The 24,598-nt window shown below is 41.0% G+C and overlaps 1 protein-coding gene across 1 annotated transcript in view; it reads right to left on the reverse strand.

Moving 5' to 3' along the window:
- Positions 1 to 2,358: 2,358 nt before the first annotated feature.
- LOC311209127 (transmembrane protease serine 11E-like) overlaps positions 2,359 to 24,598 on the reverse strand; it is a gene marked incomplete at both ends in the record, with an annotated part of 39,883 nt that continues 17,643 nt past the window's right edge. The window contains 7 exons of the mRNA XM_084286305.1: positions 2,359 to 2,520; positions 4,115 to 4,257; positions 4,997 to 5,256; positions 5,979 to 6,174; positions 9,543 to 9,581; positions 17,999 to 18,162; positions 20,830 to 20,897. Of these exons, the coding sequence (XP_084142431.1) occupies positions 2,359 to 2,520; positions 4,115 to 4,257; positions 4,997 to 5,256; positions 5,979 to 6,174; positions 9,543 to 9,581; positions 17,999 to 18,162; positions 20,830 to 20,897 (1,032 nt within the window). The remainder of the gene's footprint in view (positions 2,521 to 4,114; positions 4,258 to 4,996; positions 5,257 to 5,978; positions 6,175 to 9,542; positions 9,582 to 17,998; positions 18,163 to 20,829; positions 20,898 to 24,598) is intronic.

Below are 24,598 nucleotides of genomic sequence, written 5' to 3' on the forward strand. Positions count from 1 at the left end.
AGAAAAGTGCATCTGGCTGGCTCAGGACTCCCTGAGTAAAGTAGACATTCTCCCACATGCTTCTTGCCTTTTGGCCTCTCACTATAAAATCTGAAATAAAGGCTGCTTTTCTCCTCTTAAAGGTATCTTATGTGTGTCACTTTCAGTGTGAGGTAGGAACCAGTTTATAGGGATTACAGATAATCTAAGCCTTGCCCCCATGTTGTTGCCTCTCCATTTGCTGGGCAAAAAGATAGATTTAAGTGCAAAACAAAACATGATCTCTCTCTGAATGTGAACTACTGCTTGCTTTCAATTGCAACTCATCATCCGTTGATTATAAGCAAGGCATTCACCTTCAAAGCAGTAAGCGGCAAAACAAAATAGGTGTATTTCTTTTCTTACCAAATGATACCTTTAATAAAAAGTGGAACCTGAATACTAGAAGAAAACTGTGTTTCCAGGTGACCTAATCCAAAACTCTGTACAGTCTCTATTTTGTAATAACCTAGCCCAGAGTAAATTCTTACTTTAAAAATAGCAGCAACTCAAAAGTGCATAAATTACAAACTTCACCAATAAATTAAGAAAACAGATTTGCTGCACCTGACTATCCTCCTAACTGTCCCAAGATCCTTTTAATTTTTAAATGGACATGGAATATCAGAATAGAGATACTATTACTTCAAAGGCAAAACTAAACTAAAGCCTTCAATTATTTCTAAAACAAGGTATCTTTTTTTTTTTTTTTTTAAAGCCAAAATTCAAAAGATATGAAAAAAGTTTGTAAAGAGCTAAAAAAATAAGACAATCGCTTCCCCCTACACCACCCTGAGGCCTCAATGTAGGTTTTTCCATCTGTTTGTAGACTTTTCATTCAGGGTCTGACTTTTCAGGAAATGCCAAGCATCCTATTCCCATGGATTCTGATCATGCACAGGAAAAGAGCTGAGAGACCAAATCCTGAGTCGAAGGGGAGTCAAGATGCTTCAGAGAGATTTTCTGTTTTAAGTTCAGCTGTGGGGTTTGCAGATTCTTTCACGTCTCGTACAGACTCCTGTGAGTCCTGCATTCATAGCCTAAGCAGTCTGGTGGCCATTCAAAGACAGAAGGAGATGGTATTAGATTGTCACTTCGGTTCCTCATATCGAAGGCCTGGGCTGTAGGGGATAGCAACAGTCACGTCACTGATCCCCCTTCCACCAGCAATATACTAGATGTCATGCACAGAGGTAGGAAAAGTGCTTAATCCGTGTATAAGGATAGCATTTACTCTGAAGTTCTCATCTGGACTGTTCTTTAATAAGAAATGGCCGCATAAAACACGATCATATTTATTCATGGCAGAAATGAATCCATCAGTGAAGCATGAGAGTTTATCACTGTTTACTTGCTTTGCAGTGAGATGGCTTCTGTTGGCTGGCATGCCCTTGGAAAAGCACACAATTTCTTGACTTGAAGTAAAAGGTAGTTGCCGGTTTGTGGTGAATAATTCTTTCCTTTAGCATGAATTTAAACACTGGGTTTTCTTCCAGTGAGGTTGTTCATGGAGACATGTTAGAAACAAATGTTGGTAAAGCTAGCATTTCTGTATAATAAGGACACTGCAAGTTGAACAGACTGTTTAGAAGGGCATTGCACAGATACTGTACAGGGATATTGTGACACTTGAAAATGCTATCGTAGAAGTGCTGTAATTTGAACTTCATAAAATCCTCCTTTTTCTTTCCCCTGCTAAAAATGTGCTTAAAAACAAGAACACGAAGCTTTTGTCTTCGCTCTTCCAACTTACTGCAAGCACAGAAATCCTCCTCTTCCTTAACTAGGACCTGTTCTCACTCCTGGCTGATCCCATTTTAGCCACCAAGACCGCCAAGCAGGGTGAATATCCAGGGCCTTGGATACAGTCGGCGCAGACGATGCTCTCCAATACGAATAATAAAGAGTTCACTTTCCTAGAAAGTCAGCTGTGACAACATTTGCTTCAGCTTCCTCTATGCTTAGAGTGTGGACATCTTCAGACCTCAGCTGTGGTTGAAGGTTTTGTTTTGTTTTGTTTTGTTTTTCCCCAGAAACTGTTTGTGTTTATAAAGGAGGTAAATAGCTAGGTTTTAAATGTTAGTTTAATGACAACAGTTGATAATTTCTAAGTGAGAATGCTTTAAAGCTCAAAGATGAGGACAGCAATCTCGTATGCTTAGTATAAATTCACAAGGGCTTAGGATCTCTGACAGAAAAGATAGTGCTTGCTGTGGGCAAAGTTTGCTTTGACCAAAACTACATAGGAATGTATATACTAAAAAAAATAACTTTTCACAATTACAGACAAGTATGAGTTACGTGTAACCTATGTAGTTAAATCCATTTTTGGTTTTGGAATTAGATGCCAGTTTTTGAGGTAATCCAGTCACGGAAATAAGTCACTCGTGTGTAAACTCCTGGTTTATTTGGTTTGGCACATTCATCTCCCCAGCTCACTATTCCCACGAGGTACCACATCAGTCTAGAATCGGGAGTAACCAGTGGTCCCCCAGAGTCCCCCTGGAGAAAGAGGAGGAAAAAAAAAAAAAGATTTAATTTATCAGGAGGGAAAATATAATTCTCTCCATAGATAAGAGGAAGCATCCAATAAGAGAGAAAAGCAAGTAGTATTTCAAGAGCTGCCATTTGTGCAGAATTCAATCTGCTTATGAAATCTGAGTTGGAATTCACTGACTTTTGCCTGTTTGCTGTGGAGTCTCCTGACCTGTGGTTGTACAATATCCTTTAATTAAAAATGAATGAACGAACAAACAAACAAAAAATCCCTTCTCTTCTGTTTTTTGAAACATTCCTCACACTGGCTTGTCTTCCTCCTTGTACAAAGTAGGGAAACACAAACATATACAACATTCTAAGCCAACAAGAGTTGTATTTTGTTTTGTTTTTTTCTCCAGTAACCACCATCCCTTCAGCAAATTCTTTCAGTCACTTGCAGCAATAACATTTCAAAAATAATGTCCTCAGAAAATTGGTCTTCTAACTAGATAATATCTCCTTAAGACATTAGTTGCTCTCAAAGGCTGAATTCAGATACTGTTAATAGTATGACGCAGTGATAACTGTTAGGCTTGAAACCTTGCAGTGTCAAAGGCAATCCTCACAGAACAGAACAAATTCCCCATCAACCATCAAAAGACGTAACTGAAATACACAGCAGTTGGATCCTTCTGTTCAAGTTTCTTCAATGCTGAGCAGGACAGGAACAGAGGAATTAGGTCTCCAGGACTTACCCTGCAAGGAGTTTTGCTTAAATCTGTAGGACTGCGATTCTGGAGTCCTGTTTTGAACCAGCACTTACAAATATATTCTTTATAAGTAACATGAATAGAAATTGCCTTATTAAAAGTTATTCTTATGGAAATGTTTTTGCTTGAACATAACCATTGCTTTGCAATGTTTGCAACTCTGCATCATACATGTGTCCCTACTATTCAGTTTATGCCTAGCTTCCTTATCTTTGTTTCACAGTTTTCCTTGTGCTGATCAAGGTCTGTTACCAAAGATTGTAACAGATCTGTTATAAAATGATCCTGTCATTTAATTTCAATGTTCAATTGTGCATTTTTGCACATGGCTTTTAATTAGTTGCCATAGTCAACTCCTGCAGAACAATTTGCTGAAATCAAGGCACACATATTAAATATAATATGTAGTATAATTAATCCTCTAGTATAAAGGAAAATGTAGGGGTTTGCTGTCCATTAAACAAGGGGCTGGTGTGGAACAGTAGCAATGAATGAGGAATAAAACATCAATATGGTGTATCCAGGTGGTATTTTTGAAAACAAATTATTAGATTTCACAGAAAATATTATGAAAAGCAAATGGGTTCCTAGCAGCTATTTTGAGTTACAGAATGGAAATTCCACTTTGTGCCATGAAAGATTTACATTCTGAATATTATACAACTTTAGCTTAGTATAGATTTATTTGCTAAGTAACATGTAATAAATGCTATTTCATTTTACATATTAATTCTTGTTTGAACAGAGCCCATTTTAAGGACTAATAAACTATCAGTTAAAGTTTGATCATCCAAATACTGTAATCAACATTAAAACAGTTTTCCTTGCAAATTTTCAGCTATGGTTACCTGGCAAGCATCTACTCCTCCTTCCAAGTATCCTGCACACAACATTCTGGGTGTTATGTCTCCGTCATACACTTCCTTTTTGTTGCAAGTATTCGAGTCAATAAGTTTCACTGTTGCTTCCTGAAGAGCATTAGGAGTTGGACCTGAGGGAATGAATAGTTTGAGTAAATGCAATTGTGTTGATAAATAATGTTACCTTGTGGAGGACCAGCTTAATTTTGTTTAACACAGAGGTACTGCTTGTACCTTTATGTACCTTTCCTCAAAGTGTACATGCTCAATTTCACTTAGAAACTGTACTATTAAGACAGAATTAATGATTGCATGGTATATAGTACCCAAAGTACAACACTGTATTTTACAGATGTTCCATCTAATACCATGGAATGCAAATTACCTAGCAATTTGGGTAGATGATATGAAATCAAGACAGCTTGGTTCCATTGCTAAAGGTACTCACAACTTGGCCTGATAAGAGCATGAGGTTGGGCAAGTCACTATACGCAGCTCACTGCACATTTTCTTGAAAGCCTACAGAGTTATCTGCTTCTGGCTAAACCTGGAAGAATATTTGCTCAGGCATTATATAAACACATACATGGCTAGACTACCTGTCTTAAGAATTTACAATATGAAATAGAAAGCCTGGAAAAGGAGGTCATTTCTGCTATATTCTGCTTAAGTGGATTGTAGCTCTGTCTTCATCCAGTCTAATTTTAGAGCAAGAAACTGCTGCTTACAAATTTGAGAAATATTTGCTTCTAGACAAAAACTAGGCTTGCTGCCATACAACATACAGGCTACACAAGTGATACTAATTCAGTAGCAGATCAGCTACTGAACCATGGTTTGTGCAACACATGGGTTACCCGGTGGACTCACCGTCATTGGTAAGTGCTCCCCAGCCTGTGATGACAGCATAAATATCGTATGGAAAAGTCTCAGATGGCTCAGGCAGACACACACGGTGTATGTGACTTGTAAACTCGACTTGTTTAGAGAGCTTCACAAGTGCAATGTCATAATCATGCTCTGGGTAGCGGTACTTTTCATGAATAACAATAGTCTTGATCGATCGTTTCAAGCTTGGTGGCTTCAAAAGAGCTCCAAAAGTAGCAGTCCACTTGTGAGGGTGACTCATGCTGAAAAAGGTAAGAGTGCTGTAAATACTTAGCTGTGAATATAAGTATTTGGGGCTTTAAACTTGACAAACACCTTTCTCTCATAACCCCTTCAGGCAAGCTTCCTTCTAGATTCGTAAGGCATCTGTCACTTCCCATAACACTGTCCCCCATGTCATTTTAACCTGTTTCTAGAAGAGAGCAATTTCCACCTCAGCCACAGTCTCCTGCTCCCTCTGACCCCTTGACATTGATCTAGCCAGAGTGTGGCCGCAGGGTTTAATCAGGCCCAAAAGCCCTCCTGCTAGAAAACTCATCTCCTTTACCCTTTTTGCATGGTAATAATTCGTTCAAGCACCTGTTTCATCTTATATGCCCTGCAGCTTCACAATTGCCACAGTTGAAACAAAGAGTGTTGGGAGCGCGTGGCTGAATGGAAAGGGAGGAATGTGGTTTTTTATAACATCTGGTAGCAGCCTGAAGCTGCAGCAACCTAATTATAACACCAAGGAAAACCTTTAGAAACATTCGAGGTAACAGGAAAAAAACACTCTCATTTCAGTCACATTACCTTTTCTTCACTTTTGTTTTTTTTTCCCTGAATGTGCCAAATGTGTTTCCCTTCCAAGGCAGAAAACTGTTCCCCTGAGTAGTTAGGGGTGTGCTGGAAATCTGGAAAGCCCCCCAGCTTGATCCGAATGGTGCACATTCTGCTGCAGATTCTCTCTAAGCTGGGAACTTACTCTCTGAAGCAGTGAGCTGCAGATACGAGCCACGTATTGCTGATGAGTGTTGCACCACAGCGATGGATATTATTGTACTGCAAACTAGCTTGCCATGGCCAATCCCCAGTCTCTGCAGAAGACAATCCGCCGACTATTCGCAATGATGATGCTTTCGCTATTGACTTGACTGATCTATTCTGCCGTAACCCACAGACTGTCAGAAAGGAAAAAGAATGCATTAGTTATTCCTCCATTTAGTAAACATGCCTGCCAAAGGCTGCAGGTACTATGGAAAATGTACATAAAATCACACACCACCTAGGTTCTCTAAAGGTGTAACATCAACACGAAGACAAACCTTCTACCAGCCCCCCAAAACCGAGATCCTCATGCACAACCCATTCTGTTAGAAGCCTGAATGAGCAACTGACTATTATGGTAAGCCATGATGGTCAACCATTCAGGTTTAGCTTCATGAACAGCTCAAATCAGGAATCACAACCCTTCACCATACAGCCAGGACAATTCCCAAATATAGGGATTGCCATCTCTCAGTCCCAGGTGATTTGTCTCAAGGATAAAACATGAACAAGGCAAAATCTAAGATGGCAATGATCCAAGCCATGGGTTTTTACCAAGCATGCATGCAGATTGCATCAGCAAGATGTTGATTGGAATAAGGCAAGTGCGCATTGCACAAATGGCAGCTGGACCTTGGGAGCTGCTCAGGCAAAGAGCATTGTGCCAATCCAAGCCAGAGGTGACAAAGGCATGGATACCTCCAACACGGTGTGCATCCATGGTAAGTATTATCCTCCAAACCCAGAAGGGAATGGAAATACTCATGGTTTCAGCCACTAAACAGACATTCAGGTGTAGCTGAAGCTCTCCAGTAGCTTTAGAAACTTCCTCAATTGAGGGAGCTGCTTCAGCTGTCGTCTCCCCTTCAACCAGTATCAAATCTGTCTTACCTGCGACAAGACCCACTAGACCAGGTCCCGATTTCAGCTAGACATTAGGAAAGTTGGCAGACAGAACTATCCCAATCCATTGGAAAAGAGACAGAGCTAAGAATTATTTGCATAGTGACAATACCATCCAAACTATTGCACTGCCTGTCTCTCACAGACAGTGACCCAGAGGGGGACAAGGTGGAGATCTGTAATACCTCACTGAAGAGCTGCAAGCCCCAGGCCCCTTGAAGTCCTCAGAAGAGAAACACTGGAGCCACGCAGAGCATAACCTCTGCCCCTTCCTGCTAGGATCTGCACAAGGTGATGTTAATAGTACCTCATAATGAAAAGCAGCAGCAATAACTCAGCAGATTGAAAGCTGTTCATAAATTTGGAAAAGAAAAAAAAAAAGTCACACAATATTGAGAAGGTGATATGCTCAGTGTAAGGTCTGCACTGTACAGAAATTTGTAACTGCAATGAAGGAAAACAGTGAAATGTTAAGATACAGATACTTGTCCAAAACTTTCTACATGAAAGGACAATGGAAGATTGTACTATAACTGATAAGACTGTCTGTACTAGCATGTTTACCTCCTGACAGCTATTGGTAATCCTCAGGGCCTAGATCTGTATAATTCAATCAACCACCTGAGCGGTCAATGTTCCAAACACGGAGAAAAACACAGTAGTTCTCAGTGACCCAGAACACCAGCACTTCAACTGAAAAAGCAGTATTATTTAATCTTCCATTACTTTACATTACCTTGCTAAGAGATCAAACCTTTCTAGAGGTGGAAGAAATCCATTCCTGGGGTGCATTGGGAAGAGTGTTGCCAGCAGGCCGAGGGAGGTGATCCTGCCCCTCTACTCAGCCCTGGTGAGGCCACATCTGAAGTGCTGTGTCCAAGTTCTGGGCTCCCCAGTACCAGAGGGACATGGAGCTACTGGAGTGAGTCCAGAGGAGGGCTACTAAGATAATTAGAGGCCTGGAGCACCTGTAGCATGAGGACAGGCTGAGGGCGCTGGGCCTGTATAGCCTGCAGAAGAGAAGACTGAGGGGAGACCTCACCAATGTGTATAATATCTGAGGGGAGGGTGTCAAGAGGATGGAGCAGGTCTCTTTTCAGTTGTGCCCAGCGAGAGGATAAGAGGCAACAAGCACAAGATGAAGAACAGGAGGTTCTGGCTGAATATGAGGGGGCACTTCTTTACTGTGACGTGACAGAGCACTGGGACAGGCTGCCTAGAGAGGCTGTGGAGTCTCCCTTTCTCTGGAGATATTCAAAACCTGCCTGGATGCCATCCTGCCAATGTGCTCTGGGTGATCCTGCTCGGCAGAGGGGTTGGACTAGATGATCTTCAGAGGTCCCTCGGCCATTCTGTGATTCTGTGATTTATAAGATTTTTATTTCTTTTTTTTTTTTTTTAAATGACTATTAAGTCTCCAAACAAGCTGACTTCCTTCCCTGAAAGCTCAAACATCTCTAAAACAGACTATCTCAACTTACCTACTACCTACAACTGAGACCACCTACAACAATACCTTTAGAAGACTGAGCATTGTCTATTTCCACAGCATTTTCTATGCTACTAGTCATCCCCAAACCCACAATATTTTCATTATAATCACAGACCGACTTAACTTCTACACATTGCCTCATTGTCCTTCCTTCCTTCTGATATACACAAAAGAAATGTCAAATTCCCAATTTCTAGGAGCATGCTGAAAACCACTATTCCAAACTCTTCCACGCGTGCCCATTCCTGCCAGGGGCACTTTGCATTCACAGAGTGCGATACAGGTCTCTGCCAGGCTGCCATCCTTAAAGTGTCAATCGAACAGCATGCTGGTACGCAGCCAGGTGTAGAACTCATCACTTAGAGCATATATGAGAAAATAACAGGTGACAAGGTGGAGATGAATTGTCACGCTACAGCATCAAGGACATCAAGGACAAGCAACAGATCCTGCAGTTGTTGCTCCAAGATGCAGAAAGAACTGACAGTCCTGTGCAGGCAGGATTAGACTTGACTAGATATTTAAGTACATGTTTTAATCCATTTTTAAAGAGATGTCAGACTTCACCTTTAAGATGCACCTTCCACACCAGCACTGCTGGAGGATGGAGCTTGCCATAGGCAGGTATCAACCAGGGCATGCTGCTCTGCAGCACACAGCAGCAGAACCTGAAGGTCTCCTCTCTGCTCAACATTGGGCATTTTTTCTTTTCTCATCATGTGCTCTTTTCTCACTTAATTGCTATTACTTTTAACAGGAGGAAAATCTCGCTATAAAAACAAAAAACACAAAACACAACTGACCAAGGAACTCAGCAGTGTGTGTAAGGCTTTTTCTAAAGGGGATTTTCATCCCATTTACACTAAAGACTTTCAAGCTAGTAATGACAGTTTTAAAGCATCCTGGTAGGCACTGACAAACGACTTCCCTGTGGCTGAGCAGGATTTCTCATCTAAGCAGGATTTTCTCATCTGTGCAAAGTGTAAGGTCATGTTCATTAGACAGAAGGAAGTGAAAAGGCTTTTAAGGGCCAGGAAAAGGGCTCAGAGACTCTTAATGCTAATTAAAATAATAGAGTTTTCCCAGGCTTAAAAAGCCCTCACTTACTGTCATTGAAGATTGCTTCTGCTCTTTTCCTCTCCACATCTGAAACAACAAAAAAAAGTCAGTGTAAGGTCAGGACAGCACAGACAAGGTTTATCTCATCTCCTCCATGGCCATCCTACCCTATGGCTGCTTGAGTACCGGGCATCACGAGAGGCAGAGCAGATGGGGGCTGCTGTAGAAGCCAGTGCAATTCATAAATGGTCAATATCTTCCACTGGCTAGTGCATTCCTCTCTGCAGTGCAGTTTGCTGTTCTCTGCCCAGCCAATATCCTCTGGAGCTACCACTCTAGTTGCCAGCAATCCAGGGGATAATCACAGTCTTAATACCATGTTTAAATTGTCCAGAAATTCTTGTACAGCATACACAACTTCGCAGTCTGTGGCTGGAGCTTTCCTCAACAGATCCCTGTCCTTATCTACTTGATTTTTATTTTCTCTTTGCAGCTACACAGAATGTTATCTAGCTTCGATCCAAAGCCACACCAAGCCAGGAGGAGTCTCTTTTGAATGCAAAGGGCTCTGGATCATACTTGTTGCCTACCGTGCTCTTGCAACTTGTGTTTTGCTTGTGGGCTTGACGCTCCTGGTATGCAGGGTGAATTGCATGTTTGCAATCCACCATTACTAGATACATACTCCATCATTTCCTAACAAGACAATAAGCAGCTTGTGATATAAAAAGGAAGCAAAGAGAACTGCAGTGTACATACAGTTTGACTGCAGGGAATGTTACAGAGGAAAGGCAGTGGTAGGGCTGACGTACACGCATCCAACTGCTGCTTTGTTTTGTTAGAACAGGAGATGAATTATAACTGAAAATTTATATAGTGACGGTCTTATTCACCATAAACGGGAACTCTTCTCATGATAAAGGTTTACTGGTGGGCAAGCAGCAACTTGTGAGGTCCCCTGTCAGTAAAAGTGTTCACTTGCACGTTCTCAACTGCTATGACAGAGAATGGAGAAAACCTTACAGTACGGGTAATTCCATGCTTCAGGAATGCTTGTTGTACTCTGAGAATTTCCATGCATAACACTGCTGTCCGTTGCCAATATTCCTTAGATCAAAATGTAATAATATCAAATAGGAAAAGCTAGGGGATCGCAGCAAGGGGATTCAGCAGTGCTACAAATTCCTGTAAGTTAAAAAGTAATGAAGAAACAGGAGCTGAACCATGCTAAAGAACTGTCTGCTTCACCTATGTGGTTATACTGGCAAAAAGTGCTTTGGAAAGAATCTGGCCCTACTTATTTATTTGAACCATGCTAAAAATCCAATATTTTCCTGGAAATTCATACTACATTCAATACTAATTGAATACTAATTAGGGTCATTCTAATACTGTATAGCAGGAAAATGGTAAGAAACCAACAAAGGTAACCAACAATGAAAGCACACTTTTTGCCTTTGAGTGCAGTATTGATGATTTTTATTTTTATTTTTTAACTCCTCTCTGGGTGGAGAGACATTTACCTCATAAGGCCTAATTATAAAGCCTGCAGTCAATTATTAATACTTGCATTATGTTGCAAAGCTAATCAAGGAGACAAAAGAAGCAACCAGCTGGTTCCAGCACAGTGCCGGAAGCAATTCAATCGGTATGTTCTCGCTGCACTGAGTTTTGCTGTGAATCACGCAGCCGTTCTGCAAGGCACCTGTCTATATCTCTATTGGCTTTTTTTATGAGGCACCTGAAATAAAACTAAAAATCTCCTGTATGTGTATCCCATACTGTGAGCTGGAACAGAGGTATCAAAGAAAACACCACAGTGGGGAAAACAACAACAAAAAACCACCTGGAAAAAGCAGGTGTTAACAGACCTGGGAACACATCATGCAGATTAGGACAGGTGAAATTAAGGACTCAAAGTTAAGGACACAGGACTCAAAACCAAACCACATGTACATTTTTGGAAACCAGAGCTGACATGATTTTCAGATAAGCTGAACCCAAAGTAGGTACCATCAAAAGCAGGGAACACTTCGGGTTACACGATAGTTCTGGGAGAAATCAAACAAACAAACAAACAAACAAAAAAAAAACAGGTTTCTTGCTGGTTTACCTCACTTGGGGCTTGCTTTCATTTGTCACCATCAAATAATGTTGACATTTTTTACCTGGTCAACAGCACAGATGTTCATTGTGCCAACCACCATACTGCAAGCCCTGCCTTGAAGCAATCACTTGTAAGGCACGAGATAATTTCTCTGCCCTGCTCATTTACTAGTTGCCCTAGTTGTTTGCACTACCAACAAAAAGCATCAATTAGTAACAATTAAAATGTCATATCTCATCCCAACCACATAGGGCTGCAAAAATAGTTGTTTGTGCTGCATTTAGGAAAACAGTCTTCAGGCTTCCACTGTAAACAAGAACAAGTTAAACTTGAATATGCAAACCTACCTGCAAAATGTAACTTGCTATTAAATTAAAGCTTGCCCAACTTAAGCGAAAACTAATGGTTAAATTAAAATCTCAGCAATCTATTGAAATATGGCTTCGGGAAAGCACACTTCAGAAGAGGCCCCTGTTTTCCAGCTGGATGATCAGTTAAAACAGTTATTTTGTTTACTCAGTTAACTAAATTACCTTTGAACACACCTAAATTACCGGCTTCAATTTCCTATGAATGAGAATAGTGACTTGGTACAGTTATTATTTGAGATTAATATTAGCTAATATCTTATTTTTACTGCTGAATATACATGTTTAAGCAAGAATGGAAAGAAAAGGAGAGTAACTAAAAGCAGGAGAGCTGCCTGATTTTGGTATTGTTTATATGCAATAGCCAGTTAAGGCCAGGATTCCTGAAGGAGTTCAGTGCCCAAAGCCTGCATGTCTATTTGGCAACCATCTAAATGTTGGCAGGTTTGTACTTAACTGCAGAGTGAATGCGACCACTCCCCTCCAAGGGACTCAGAGATTCCTACAGAAAAATGTGCTTGCATTGTCTAGTCTCTAATTAACTTCATCAGAAAGGTTAATCGTGTGTCCACTGCCCTATTTCACTTGAGTTACAGAAAGCAGTGCTTACATTAAAGGGAAAATAACAGTCAAAACCCCTTAATGACATAAATGGAGCAGACATTACATTGAAGAAGTTCAATCAAGGCAAGAAAACGCATTACTGCAGGACACCAGGCATTTTCAGTTTAGAAAGGGCCAGAGAGGCCTTCAAAATCAGAGGTGAAAAAGCTGCTTCAAAAACCTGATACAGCTTTACCAGGACAATTACCTAATTTTTCACAGATGCTAATTTCCACAAGCAGCTTTATTTTCTTTCAAGGCTTCCAACTGCAGATTTCTATATGCCATAACGTAACCACTAGCTTCAAAGGCAAACTGCATGGTCTGTGTTCATCACATAACTAATGTTTAAATTGTTTTCTCCCACAGAGAAGACATGGTAGGGATTATCTTAAATGGGGTAATGAGAGGAGAAAAGGATTTAAAATGTAAAAATAAATAAATAAATAAATAAAGTCCTAATAGCACTTCAGTACTAATACCATTTTCTTGGACATGCATTTGAAGCAAAGCTTTGTGCAGATGCATCAGAAACAGTGGGATCACCTATTTTGATGTTATTTAGGGTAACAGCAATACATGTAGCCAAAAAAGGATCCCTGGCAAGTTTCAGCAGTTCACCAACCTTGGTGAAGGAGTCAAGAGGAGTGCCACAGAGTGAATTTGTCCCATAGTGCAGTTAGAGAGAGGGATAGTGTCTCTACCCTAATGCTCTTTAATTACATTAAAGACTGTGAAGGCCCCAGGTACTGGGGTGAAATGGGAATTAGAGCAGTCCTTCAGAGTGAGAGGCTAAGTCCTGTTCCAAGAACTGTACCTGAAAGGAAACGCAGCAGTCTCCTGAAAGATCACAGAATCACAGAATCACAGAATCACAGAATTTCTAGGTTGGAAGAGACCTCAAGGTCATCGAGTCCAACCTCCAACCTAACGCTAACAGTCCCCATTAAACCACTAAACCATATCCCTAAGCTCTACATCTAAACGTCTTTTGAAGACTTCCAGGGATGGTGACTCCACCACTTCCCTGGGCAGCCTGTTCCAGTGCCTCACAACCCTTTCAGTAAAGAAGTTCTTCCTAACATCTAACCTAAAACTCCCCTGGCTCAACTTAAGCCCATTCCCCCTCGTCCTGTCACCAGGCACGTGGGAGAACAGGCCAACCCCCACCTCGCTACAGCCTCCCTTGAGGTACCTAAAAAGAGCGATAAGGTCACCCCTGAGCCTCCTCTTTTCCAGGCTGAACAAGCCCAGCTCCCTCAGCCGCTCCTCATAGGACTTGATGGCAACACACAAGCACTTTGGGCTCATCAGGGAAGTCTCACTCCTCTGTGGTTACATCGTGCACACAAAACAACTTCCTCCTAATATTCCTACATTCTCTCCATTCCCTCAGCAGGAATTACCTCCCTAGGGTTAAGCACCCTTGTGGAAGTAGGTACATCGGTAAGGTAGGTAAGCACAGCTTAGGTAGAGATGATGCAATTCTCATTCCTCCAGCAGGGGAGAGTAACCCGGTAGAGACAAGACAAAAGCTGTGTACCTCTAATTGTCCCTGTCACCCTGCCCTTCCCTCCCTACTCATGTCCACGGGACCTGTCCTAGCATGCATGACTTCCCCCCCATCTCCACCTTCAACCACAACTTAATTCTTCTCCATTTCCTGATTAAGACAACAATCCCTGTCTTTCATGGAAATTTGTAGCTCCAAAACTGGTAATAATCAACCCCTTCTGAAGGATGAACGAATCTTTAGTTCAATAATATCCTTCCTGTGTGAGGATAACATGCCGTATGCTGTCAGATGTCCAGTGAAGACACATGCATGGTGATATGTAAGTGCAGATTCATCCAAACCAAGCATCAACTTCATCACTATCAATGAAAATAGTGGGATTTTTGTGTGTGTGTTTTTCAGTCTGCTATATTGAGCCAGGAAGCCCCCGGAACTCTTACTGTTCAGGATCAGACACAAGCCTAGCATGAACAGAGAGCTGGTTTATTCCCCAAGCCTTTTGGGGAAGACAACAAGACTTGCAAATATTGAAACCTGCCACCTTGTGCCAGGGTAATGGCATCAAAGTGGGGGAATGTAGGATCCCCACTGTGTTTCTCAATGTGTTGATACATGTCCTGTTCTACTACCGCAGACTGCTGCTGTGGCTTGTACAAGTGGCAAGTACAAAAAAATAAGCACAGACTGCCACAGACATTCTTTGAGCCACAACTTGATGAAACGTACCTCAATAATCCAGGTCAGACACTCATCTGCATGTCTCCCAAAGAAGACTTGATAAAGAAATGAGAATCCATCTCACCAGGTTCTGTACTTTGCAAGGAGCTTTGGCAAGTACCAGGTGCCAGATAAACAGAAATAATAACAGTTGACTTGTTGATCAAAACCAATTCGTGACTCATTGTTCACGGTCAAAACCCTTGGCTGTGAGACAGATGGGAATACTTCCTACTCACTACGAACAGTGCCAGTGATCTTGCAACCAGTTTCTTTCTGACGTCAAGAGTACATTCCCAAAAATACCTTTTGAGAGACTTCCAACCTACCTGGCAAGGGGAAATAGGCTGGCAAGCTGCTCTACACTTTGCCTAATAGAGGTGCAGGCTCTGAGGTGACTACTTCTAATCAGGAAACCCTGAGGAAAAAAAAAAATCAGCCTTGTAGATCTCTTTGGTGCCAGAACTATACAGAGGACAAACTGCGACACCTTCTTTCTATACAAGTGGAAGAGCAAGTTCTAACTTGGGTGTTTCTAAGTCAACTGTGATTTGACATCTTATTCTGCCAGCCTTTCCATTGGTCTTGGAGAAGATAGGACTTTGCTAGTTTCTCCACTGAAAAATATTTAGGTGGACAAACCCAACTGGAAACAAACAAAGAGATCTCCATCACCTCCCATTTTTTATCAGAGCTATAGTGGATGTCTAGAACTATCATTGTTCTTGGCTAAGAGACTAAGTAAACTATGGCTAAACAAGAAAGTAGGGACTTCAATAATAACGACACACCTGAAGACACCCCAATAACAATGTATTTTTGCAGTTCTGTGTAAAGGACATCAACTGTTTAGTGATGATACAAAATAAAGACGGTATTATTTTGCCTTTTTTCCTTTTTTTTGCACACGCTATTTTTCCACATCTTTGCTATCCACCTTCTTTGGTTTTCACCTCCCCAAAAAAGAAAAGTGAACTCATAAAATATCATCAGCTTGGATTCCATCTCCTCAAAGCTCTTTATTCCCAATCCCTGGAATGAAGGGACAAAGCAAGATCCTATGTTGGCAGAATACTTACTTCTGTGCTTCTGCCCTGGACCACAAGTGTTGCACCCAATTTGAAGGCAGTTTGTTGGAGCTGATCCCCAAAGCAAACACTTTTGAGTGAAGTGCAAGTTGAGACATGGTGTTGAACAACAAGACGATTAGATCCTGGGAGGAAGACTTACTCATTCGCCTTATCAGACCCTCCTAGCATGCCTTGTAAATAAGTGCCTGACCTGGATTTGTTCAACTAGTTAGCTGTGCTCACCTAAGGTAAGCTATATTATTGCCCCCCAAATTAGAATCTTTTGATAAGGGGATTATAATGGAGAGGTTAATGGTTTTTTAGAAGCCATCATGAAAAAGTTCCGGGATTGCCTCAAGATAAATAGGGATTCCAGTTGGCAAAAATATCAAACTTACAATGAAGCAGATGTTCGAAAGGTTCTGCAGAGCATGGAACAACCTAGGGCTTCTCAACTTTCCTTGGCTTAAGTATTAGTGCTGCACAGGATATATTAGAAGGGAGAAAGAAACTGGAAATGCAAAACCTAGATCCCTCTCTGGACTTCCAGGACCTGTTGTAAGTTGTCTCTTCTACCAGGTGTGGGGAAGAAGGATGAACTTTGTAAGTTGAGACCTTCTCTTCCTCAGAAAGTGCAGGAGTGCTACATTCTGTACTCTCTGCCTGAGTCAACCTCATTTTCTTAAGTGGCACTGCCAACTGGAGCTTGCCTAAACCTCACAGCGCTGTTGAAATCGGATTAGCAAAGAAAGATCTAAATTTTGTTGCTGTCTCCTAGAAATGGCAAGATAGTGTTTATGTTCCTTTGTGTCATGGGTAACAATTGCACAATGCTAGTCCTGTAGTGAGTAGCAGACCTATGGAGTCAGTGTTTTATGGTTAACCTGGGACAGCCAAGAAAAGCAACAGGAAGTTTATCACACAACTTAATCAAAGTAACACCGAGATGCCATCTTTTACTGAAACCAAATATTTAATAAAAACATAGTGATTCATTTGTATCAGCTAATTTTTTAACTAGCAACTAATCATAGAATCACAGAATATTACTGTAACAGCCCTGGTGCAGTTCAAGGTCAACTAAAACAGCTCTGAAGCGCTTCTCTCATTTACCAGACTGAATATAAACAACTAACCAGATAACTTGATGAGATCACAGTTATTCTTAACAAGCATTTTTGTACTTCTTCCAGTTTTGTCCTTTAACCATGGCATGAAATTAAGATTCATTAAGCCACGACCTGACCAGCATTAAAACAAAACAAAACAAAACAAAACACAAAACACTACTACTGAAACCAAAACACAAGTCTTTCAGTCTCTTTGGTTGACGGTCACGCACTATTTCTATCTGGAAGGAAACAGAAAAGTGGTGCTTCTTTGCCCAGAGGGATGCTACCCATCATCCCTAGCCACCCCAATGGTGGGATGGTTTGGCTGGTTGGGCCATTAAGAAACAAAGGTTGTTTGACAGCTCATATTTGAGTTTCCCTGCACTGCTGCATCTTGCCCATTTCAAGCACCAAGAGGTAGAACAAGGGGTTGCTCCTGATCATTTCTGAGTGGGAAGAAGCCTGGATCCATCCAGAATAGCATTTGAGCTACGATTCTTGTTCATTCAACACAGCTGTCTGGTCTCTCTACATCTTTGCTGGCTTAAGTGGTCTAGGTGGTATTAAGTGGTCTGCAAGGAATTGTGATCCCCCCACCAAGAATTATTTTTTCCCAATGCATGTACTGTTTCCCCACAAAGTTTCCCCATGCATTGTTTCCGCAATTTCAGGCTCCTCAAAGATTGAAAGACCTAAGGAGCACATTTGTTTGCATTGCTGTGTACTGAAGCACTGTGGTGAGGCTCCTACTCTTTACCCTGACAGGAGCGTGAGGTTGATATTGCAGTCTGGAGGAAGAGCAAAACTGTACGGAGAGGCCACAAAGCATCTGCTCCTGTCAATCTTTATTTAAAAGACTTAGGTGAGCTCTATACAGTGCCATTGGTTTTGTTGCTACTTAACATCAGGAAAGACTCAATCTCAGTAACAGCCATCATCACAAGGGAAAATCAAGTCCCATCAATGAGAAGAGCACAAGAACTAGATTTAAGAGAGATACAATATACTTACTTGAGACAGTAGAAGACCTGACAATTATTCGCAGGGGTCCGGTGTATTTTCTCAGGCCCCTCCGTAAGATCCTTTCAACTCTTTCTCGCAGTGCTTCTTTGCAATCCGTGGAGGAGAACCAGAATGTGAGCAAAGCTTCTGCCACCACACCATCAGCATCTGGACTGCAAACCAACAAAACAGTCTGGTTACCTCCAGCCTATTTTGGCTTTCTTAGTTTTCATTTTATCTCTTCTAGCAATAGCAATGTAGCAAAGGATTAGACACATGATTGAACATTTTGTACATTTTTCAGAGTATGAATTGCTAAAAGAAATCCAAGCATCTGCTGAATTGTCTAATGTTCCTTAGGGTACGACAAGGCATGATGTTTTCTGTAAGTGGCCAGACCAATGTTATAATCCTGGAGTCTAAAAAAAGCAGTGACTGATTACATGTTTGGGATGCAAGACAAGGATGGAATGAACTGATTTGATCGCAATGAAAAGCTGGATATGCTGTACTTCAGAAACATGAGGCAGATGGTTAATTGTATCTGGACAGACCTTTCCAGGGTCCTGTACATGCACAGAAGAAAAATCTTAAATTGCCATTCAAAAAGGTATTTGAGGAAAGGCCAGAGACTATCCAACTTAATTCTCACCACCACAGCCTCATGAGAAATGTGAGTGTCTGCTTGGACATTCCTGGGAGAAAATCTGATTGATAACCTCACATCATGCAACAGTGAATGACACTCGGCAGCATCTCCCACAGTCTACTTATCACAGTCCAAAAAATGAATAAAAAAGGAGCCTTTTACATCTCATGGGAAAGTACAAGCTGCAGTTATGCTGGGACACACAGTTCCACAGTGGCTGCTGTAAATCCCACATGTGATCAGAAGAAAGGACAGGAATATACAAAGGACTGAATTCATCCAAAAATAATACTTATTTCTCCTTAGACAGAGCACCAGACATTGCAAGAGATGGAGTGCTAGACTACAAACACTGAAGTGTCTAATCTCGCATATTAAATCTTGCTCTACGCATGCAGACGGCTTGTTTTATCCTCGGTCATTACTCGGGGAAGATAAGAATGTGTACCAAGAACCTTCTTTCCTCTGCTTCTTTCTACCTGAGCCAAGAATGGCACAACCTACAAGAGATAGAATCTCAGTTACTTCGCATTTCATGCAGAGTGAACTAAAAGTGGGTTGCTCTGTCTTAAACATCATTCAAATAGGAAAGTGAAAGAGAAGCTCCTCCAGTTACATCTCACTGCCTTGGACAGTTGTATTTATGTAGAGGAAAAACAATTAAAAATAGAAAGCAAGTAGCTTATACACACATCATGTAATCAGCCTTTGATAGTAGAAAAGAATATGCACCAGAACAAAACAGGTATTCCTGTATTGCCAGTGAAAGGCAACAAAAAGACCATGGGTTATTAGCCCACCGTAGTATGCAAAAGTGCTTCATAGCTGAGCAGAAAGACTCATTCCTTGCCTCAAGGATATCATATTTGAGACCGAGTAGCTATATGTGAACTTTCCAACAGGCTGTTTTTTCCCGTAGTGCCAATTTCAGCATGACTGCCACTCCATTTATTTTCCAGATATTATCTGATTCAACTGTGGGTGTTGCTTTGCATTTCTGAGGTGTTCCCTCACCTCTCCCCCCCACTCCTCTTCCTGTGCTGTGCCACGCTGGAATTACCATATCAACTCTTGCAAGCACACCACACCTCTCAAAACCCTCAGGTAAGTACAGACTGCCTTGAATCACTCACTGTATAACGAAAGTCCAGAGCCAAAGGCACCTAGTCAAGACATATTTTGGCTTTCTTAGTAAGCAGTGGGGATTCTTGCTAATGTATTGCCTATGCTAAACAAAAAATACGCACAGTGCTTTCCAAAGAAATTCACAACGATGACCCTGATTAGGAGAGCTTGCATTCTAAGCACCTAAATAGCCATGAAGCTTGTGGGAAGAAATCTCTCTTATTAGGCTAAAAGATATATTTGAAGAAACAAACGAGTTTTATCACATACAAGTCTTGCATCCAGCATAACAAACCTCACAGCAGGTACCTCAGTCTGCTCTTGAGAACAAGACATTATGAAAGATACTACTTCTCCCTACCGATTGGCCTGTCAGATCTTTAAAACACTTCGTCTACACTTACAACACGTGTCAGTATCTAAAACATTCCTAAAGCTACATTCAAATAACAACTTGTATGATTTGCCTAAGTGGGAGTTAAGCCAGGATAGAGTGGGAGCCCGGATTCCACAAACCATGGAAGAACAAGGAGAGATACATTCACAGCAGTAAGATCTTTGGGGCTGCTGTCATTAGTCTTGCATCTTTGATATGTGATTATTAAGACACAAAGCTCACTTATGGAGTGCTGTGCACTCACTCAGGAAAAAGAGCTTAGTATTACAATAGGGATTTCTATGGAAAAGGTCACTATCGGTACTCAACAGTAGTCAAAAACACCTACCAAAAGCTAGATACTACTGGCAAATAGAGATCAAATAAAACAAAATAAAACAAGAAAATAATTGCAATATCATAATCCCAGTGATGGTTCTCACCCGTTGAACTCAAAGAGCAGGGGCAGATTCAGAGCAAGGTGACAAGAAGCAGCTCCTGCAAGGAATGGCTGAGCAGACTGAAACTTTCAAGTTAAAAAAAAAAAAAAAAGAAAAAAAAAAAAGAAGAAAAAGAAAAAAAAAAGAGAGAGAGAGAGAAAAAATAGCTCTAGCTGGACCTGGTGCCTGGTGAGCATTTCATAACATCTCAATTGTACGCCTTTCGTTTTTTTTAAACAATCTCACATACCTCACTCTGACTAAGCGTGAACGGACGTATTTTTTCCTTAAAATGGAATTGTGAAATGTCTTGTCCATCTGTTGAAAAAAAGAAAAATAGTCAAATTAACAACAAAAAAACAGGGGAGAGAGATGCACTGCTGGAACAAGAATTTGGAAAAAATGTATTCAGTTACAAAATCACAGATTACAGAGCCTCAGAAACATAATCCAGCCCAACCTCTACATAAGATTTGTCACAGACTTTGCTCTGCTATTCCCCATTTTAGCTGAGGCACATCACAAAAAGCTAGCTTGTTTTTCTCAATATCCTATGGCTACATCGGTGTTCCACTAGACTACCCTCCTATCCACTGCTAGGCATAATTAGGGATGTTTATAAACATCCGGAAACATGCTGCAGCAACCTCCCCAAGCACATCCTTCTCAAAAAGGCTTACAGAAAGGATACAGCATGCTGTGTGCCGCACTGAACCTCTCTTGTAGCCTTTTTTGACAGAACATTTATCTTTGCTTTAAATTTCTATAGGACTAAGGATATCAGTGATCTCAAACTACAGCCCTCCCCCAGACACCCTTGCTATCTGCCACATGCTATTCTCACCAGAAATAGGAAGCCTTGGACTTGTTTTATAACTTTTGAGTATTAGGAATCAATGCCCAAATGACATCTTGGCTGGTATCTGCTTAACCACATCCTGCTTAAGGCTGAATGTTGTCTCAGGATTGCGTGACCAGTCTGAGACAATGCAGTGTGATATAACAGGGCAAGAAATTCTGCCAGGAATAGTTTGGGATCACTGAGGTATTGAGAAACAGCAAAGTCACAAGTGAGTTATGCAGTTCCTTGTACCAGTAAGACCCAGGAAATCAAATGCATACACCCTGTAAACATCGAACGTGTTACAGGAAAAATAAATAAATAAATGAATAAAGTAGAAATGCTTTACAAAATCATGTAAGTTTTTTGTTTTGGTTTGGTTGTTTGTATTTTTTTTTTTTAGCACATAAAGGCTGTTTGATTCAGAACCAAGCCTTCACATTTTCAACCCTTAAAAAAAAAGAAAAGTAGAAAAAATAATCAAAGTTCTGGTAACGTATTTCAGATTCAGAAACAAGAAATCTGGTGTGATTTTCACAAATCTCCTCTTTTCAACCTCGGCTGCTGTAAGACAAAGCCTGACATTGCTATGTATAGAATAATTTCAAGATTGAAACTGCCTTATTTTGAGTGATTTTAAGGTGAAAAGCATACACGAGGGGCAACAAAAACATTCTTGGTCACACACTGGGCTGATGTCTTGCTGTTACTAACAGTTATCTGGAATTACTTAGGAATTCATAAAAACAGACAAAACTCTATAGAAAAAAGATATAGTGGACAGGTATCAAGTGCAACAAGCTACTGTATATGCAAAATGCATTGCATACGTGCATTTAGACATTAAGAATAGGCATACATTTAGAAATTAAGAATAGTTTTGTGTTGCCTGTAATTCTGAAGCCTGTTTCCCTTGTCCCTTCTCCACACTTTGGATATTGGAAGTATTTGTCCTCAGACAAAATGAGGATTTTTTTTTTTTTAAATATATGTCGTACTATTTGCTTGTACTTCCTGTAACAATTTCAGATGCTTCACTGATGAGTGTGTTAGAAGAAGGACGTGCTGCTAGCTTCGTGGCGCATGTTATCTTCGGCTGCACTGCCTCCAAAGATTTTGAGATCTTTGGGGCAGAGACTTTGCAGAGCACAAAGCACCATGCAAACGAGAGCGAGCTTTGAACTGTGCTGCTGTATGGGTCAAGCCTCTACATTGCAAAAGAGAAAAGCAAAAGCAGGTTTGTTTTACATTTAGGGAAGAATTTGCAATCTCTTGCAAGGGAGGGTGAAGTTAATGTGACCTCTCTGAAACCTGTATCTCCTCCTGGTGATTATATTTTCAATCCATCTGTATTCTCTCATCTCAGAGAATGCAAGTGTTTTTGCTACACTTGCCACTTGCATTTCTGTAGCAGAAATGTGGATCCTTGCTTCTGCTCCCCGTTCTCTTACACAAATTTGCTACAGCCTGAGCAGTTCATATTATTTACTCGAGCCACATTCAGCTTTCTCCTCATCCTGGACCACTTCCTAGATGTTCTGTGCAGACTGGTTGGGAACACTACGTCCTGTGGCAGAGGGATTTTCAGTGACATCAGAGAAAAAACTATTACACACAACACTTTTTTACAATAAATAAATAAATAAATAAATCTAAGGAGTCCAAATGCAATTGAACTATCAGCAACAGATATTGTTTTCAGGAAGTTCAAAAGGGATGCTGGAGTTATTTTATGGAGGAACAGTAAGTGTTTGATTTAAAATGATACCAACATTTCTGGATTTGTGTTATTTCCATGCTCTTTCACAATTTCATATCTCAACAAGAAAGGAATCTATCTTCCTGTTACACGCTATCACTAATTTTCTCCTTCTTAGGATTTGCCTTAGTTCTACATCACCAATAGATCAAAAACACCAAGTGGAGAGTGTTTGTTTCTAGTTATCCTTACAGACTCTTCAGCACCTTCAAACCTGACCAGGAATTTTTTTCCACTTTTGTAACCTGCCATATCTTATTAGGAAAGGCATGCTAGCCAAATGTCTGCACTGTGACCCCTAACTCTCACCCTGCTGATAAAGGAACTTGACAGATATGAATCTGTCCCAAATGTACTCTTTTATATTCATACAGAGTTTACATTAAGAGGAAAAAAATCAGAGAGATGCCTTCTGATAATAGCTCACAAAGACTAATTGTCTATCCCACATTTTTACCATAAATCATCTGGTAAAAACTTTCACACCCATAGCCAACAATAAACATTTTTCTCCAACGTGCCTATAGCTTTCTTCTCAGCCTGAGTCATAACCCTGGAAGCAAAAGTAACTAGAACTTTGCCCAGTAACTAGGTGGGACCCAGTCCTGCTTGGGTGAAGCACCTACACTCATTTAAAGCATTTTGTTTTGATTGCAGCCACTGAAAAGAGATGCTGTCATGTCCAGATCCCTTAATTTCACCTCTGATCACTTGTTTTCCTGGCCATTGTCTACCAGCTGCTGGATGGTGACTACTGCTTAAAAAAAACAAACAAACAAACAAAAAACAACACAGCTTCTCTCCATGCATTACATTTTCTAAGACAAATTGGACTTCACCCTTGCACTCTGCTTGATCTGTGCTTCTACAGTAGTTAGTAGTGGCCAGTAACAAAGACACGAGAAGAGGGCAAAACACTCCCACCTGTACAAACCCAGCCACAAAGGAGATTTCTTCCTTGTTCCTTGCAGCCAGAAGTTTTACACCTCGATGAATAAGAGTTGTTTTTCTATTCTGCCTCAGGTGACTCTGGATCTCATCATTACCCTCTTTTTTCTTGTGTCACACCATGTCAGCAGGGCCAGCCCTCTGAGCAACCTACCAAAAGCCTTTCCTGATGTCAGATTCAGCTGATACACCTCCTTCCCTGGGACCCAAAAGAAAAGCAAGCTCTGTAAGTGGGTCACGTGCGACAGCGATCGCATTGCTCCAATGTGGGATGAAGCTGACCTGGGCTGGGATTGTTCAGATGTGTAGCAGGGTCTGGAAGTGACCCAGCAAGGTCAGTGTGCCTTGCTTTCTCCCACTACACATGGCTCTGTCACAAGGCAAAGATTCATCAAAAAAAGTTCTTCTTAAATCTAGTTTGACAGAACTTGTGTGAGATACTTGCTGAACCCACTGCATTACGCATGTGGG

Source organism: Netta rufina, assembly GCF_964035555.1.
Source record: "Netta rufina genome assembly, chromosome: 4".
Classification (NCBI taxonomy): Eukaryota; Metazoa; Chordata; class Aves; order Anseriformes; family Anatidae; genus Netta; species Netta rufina.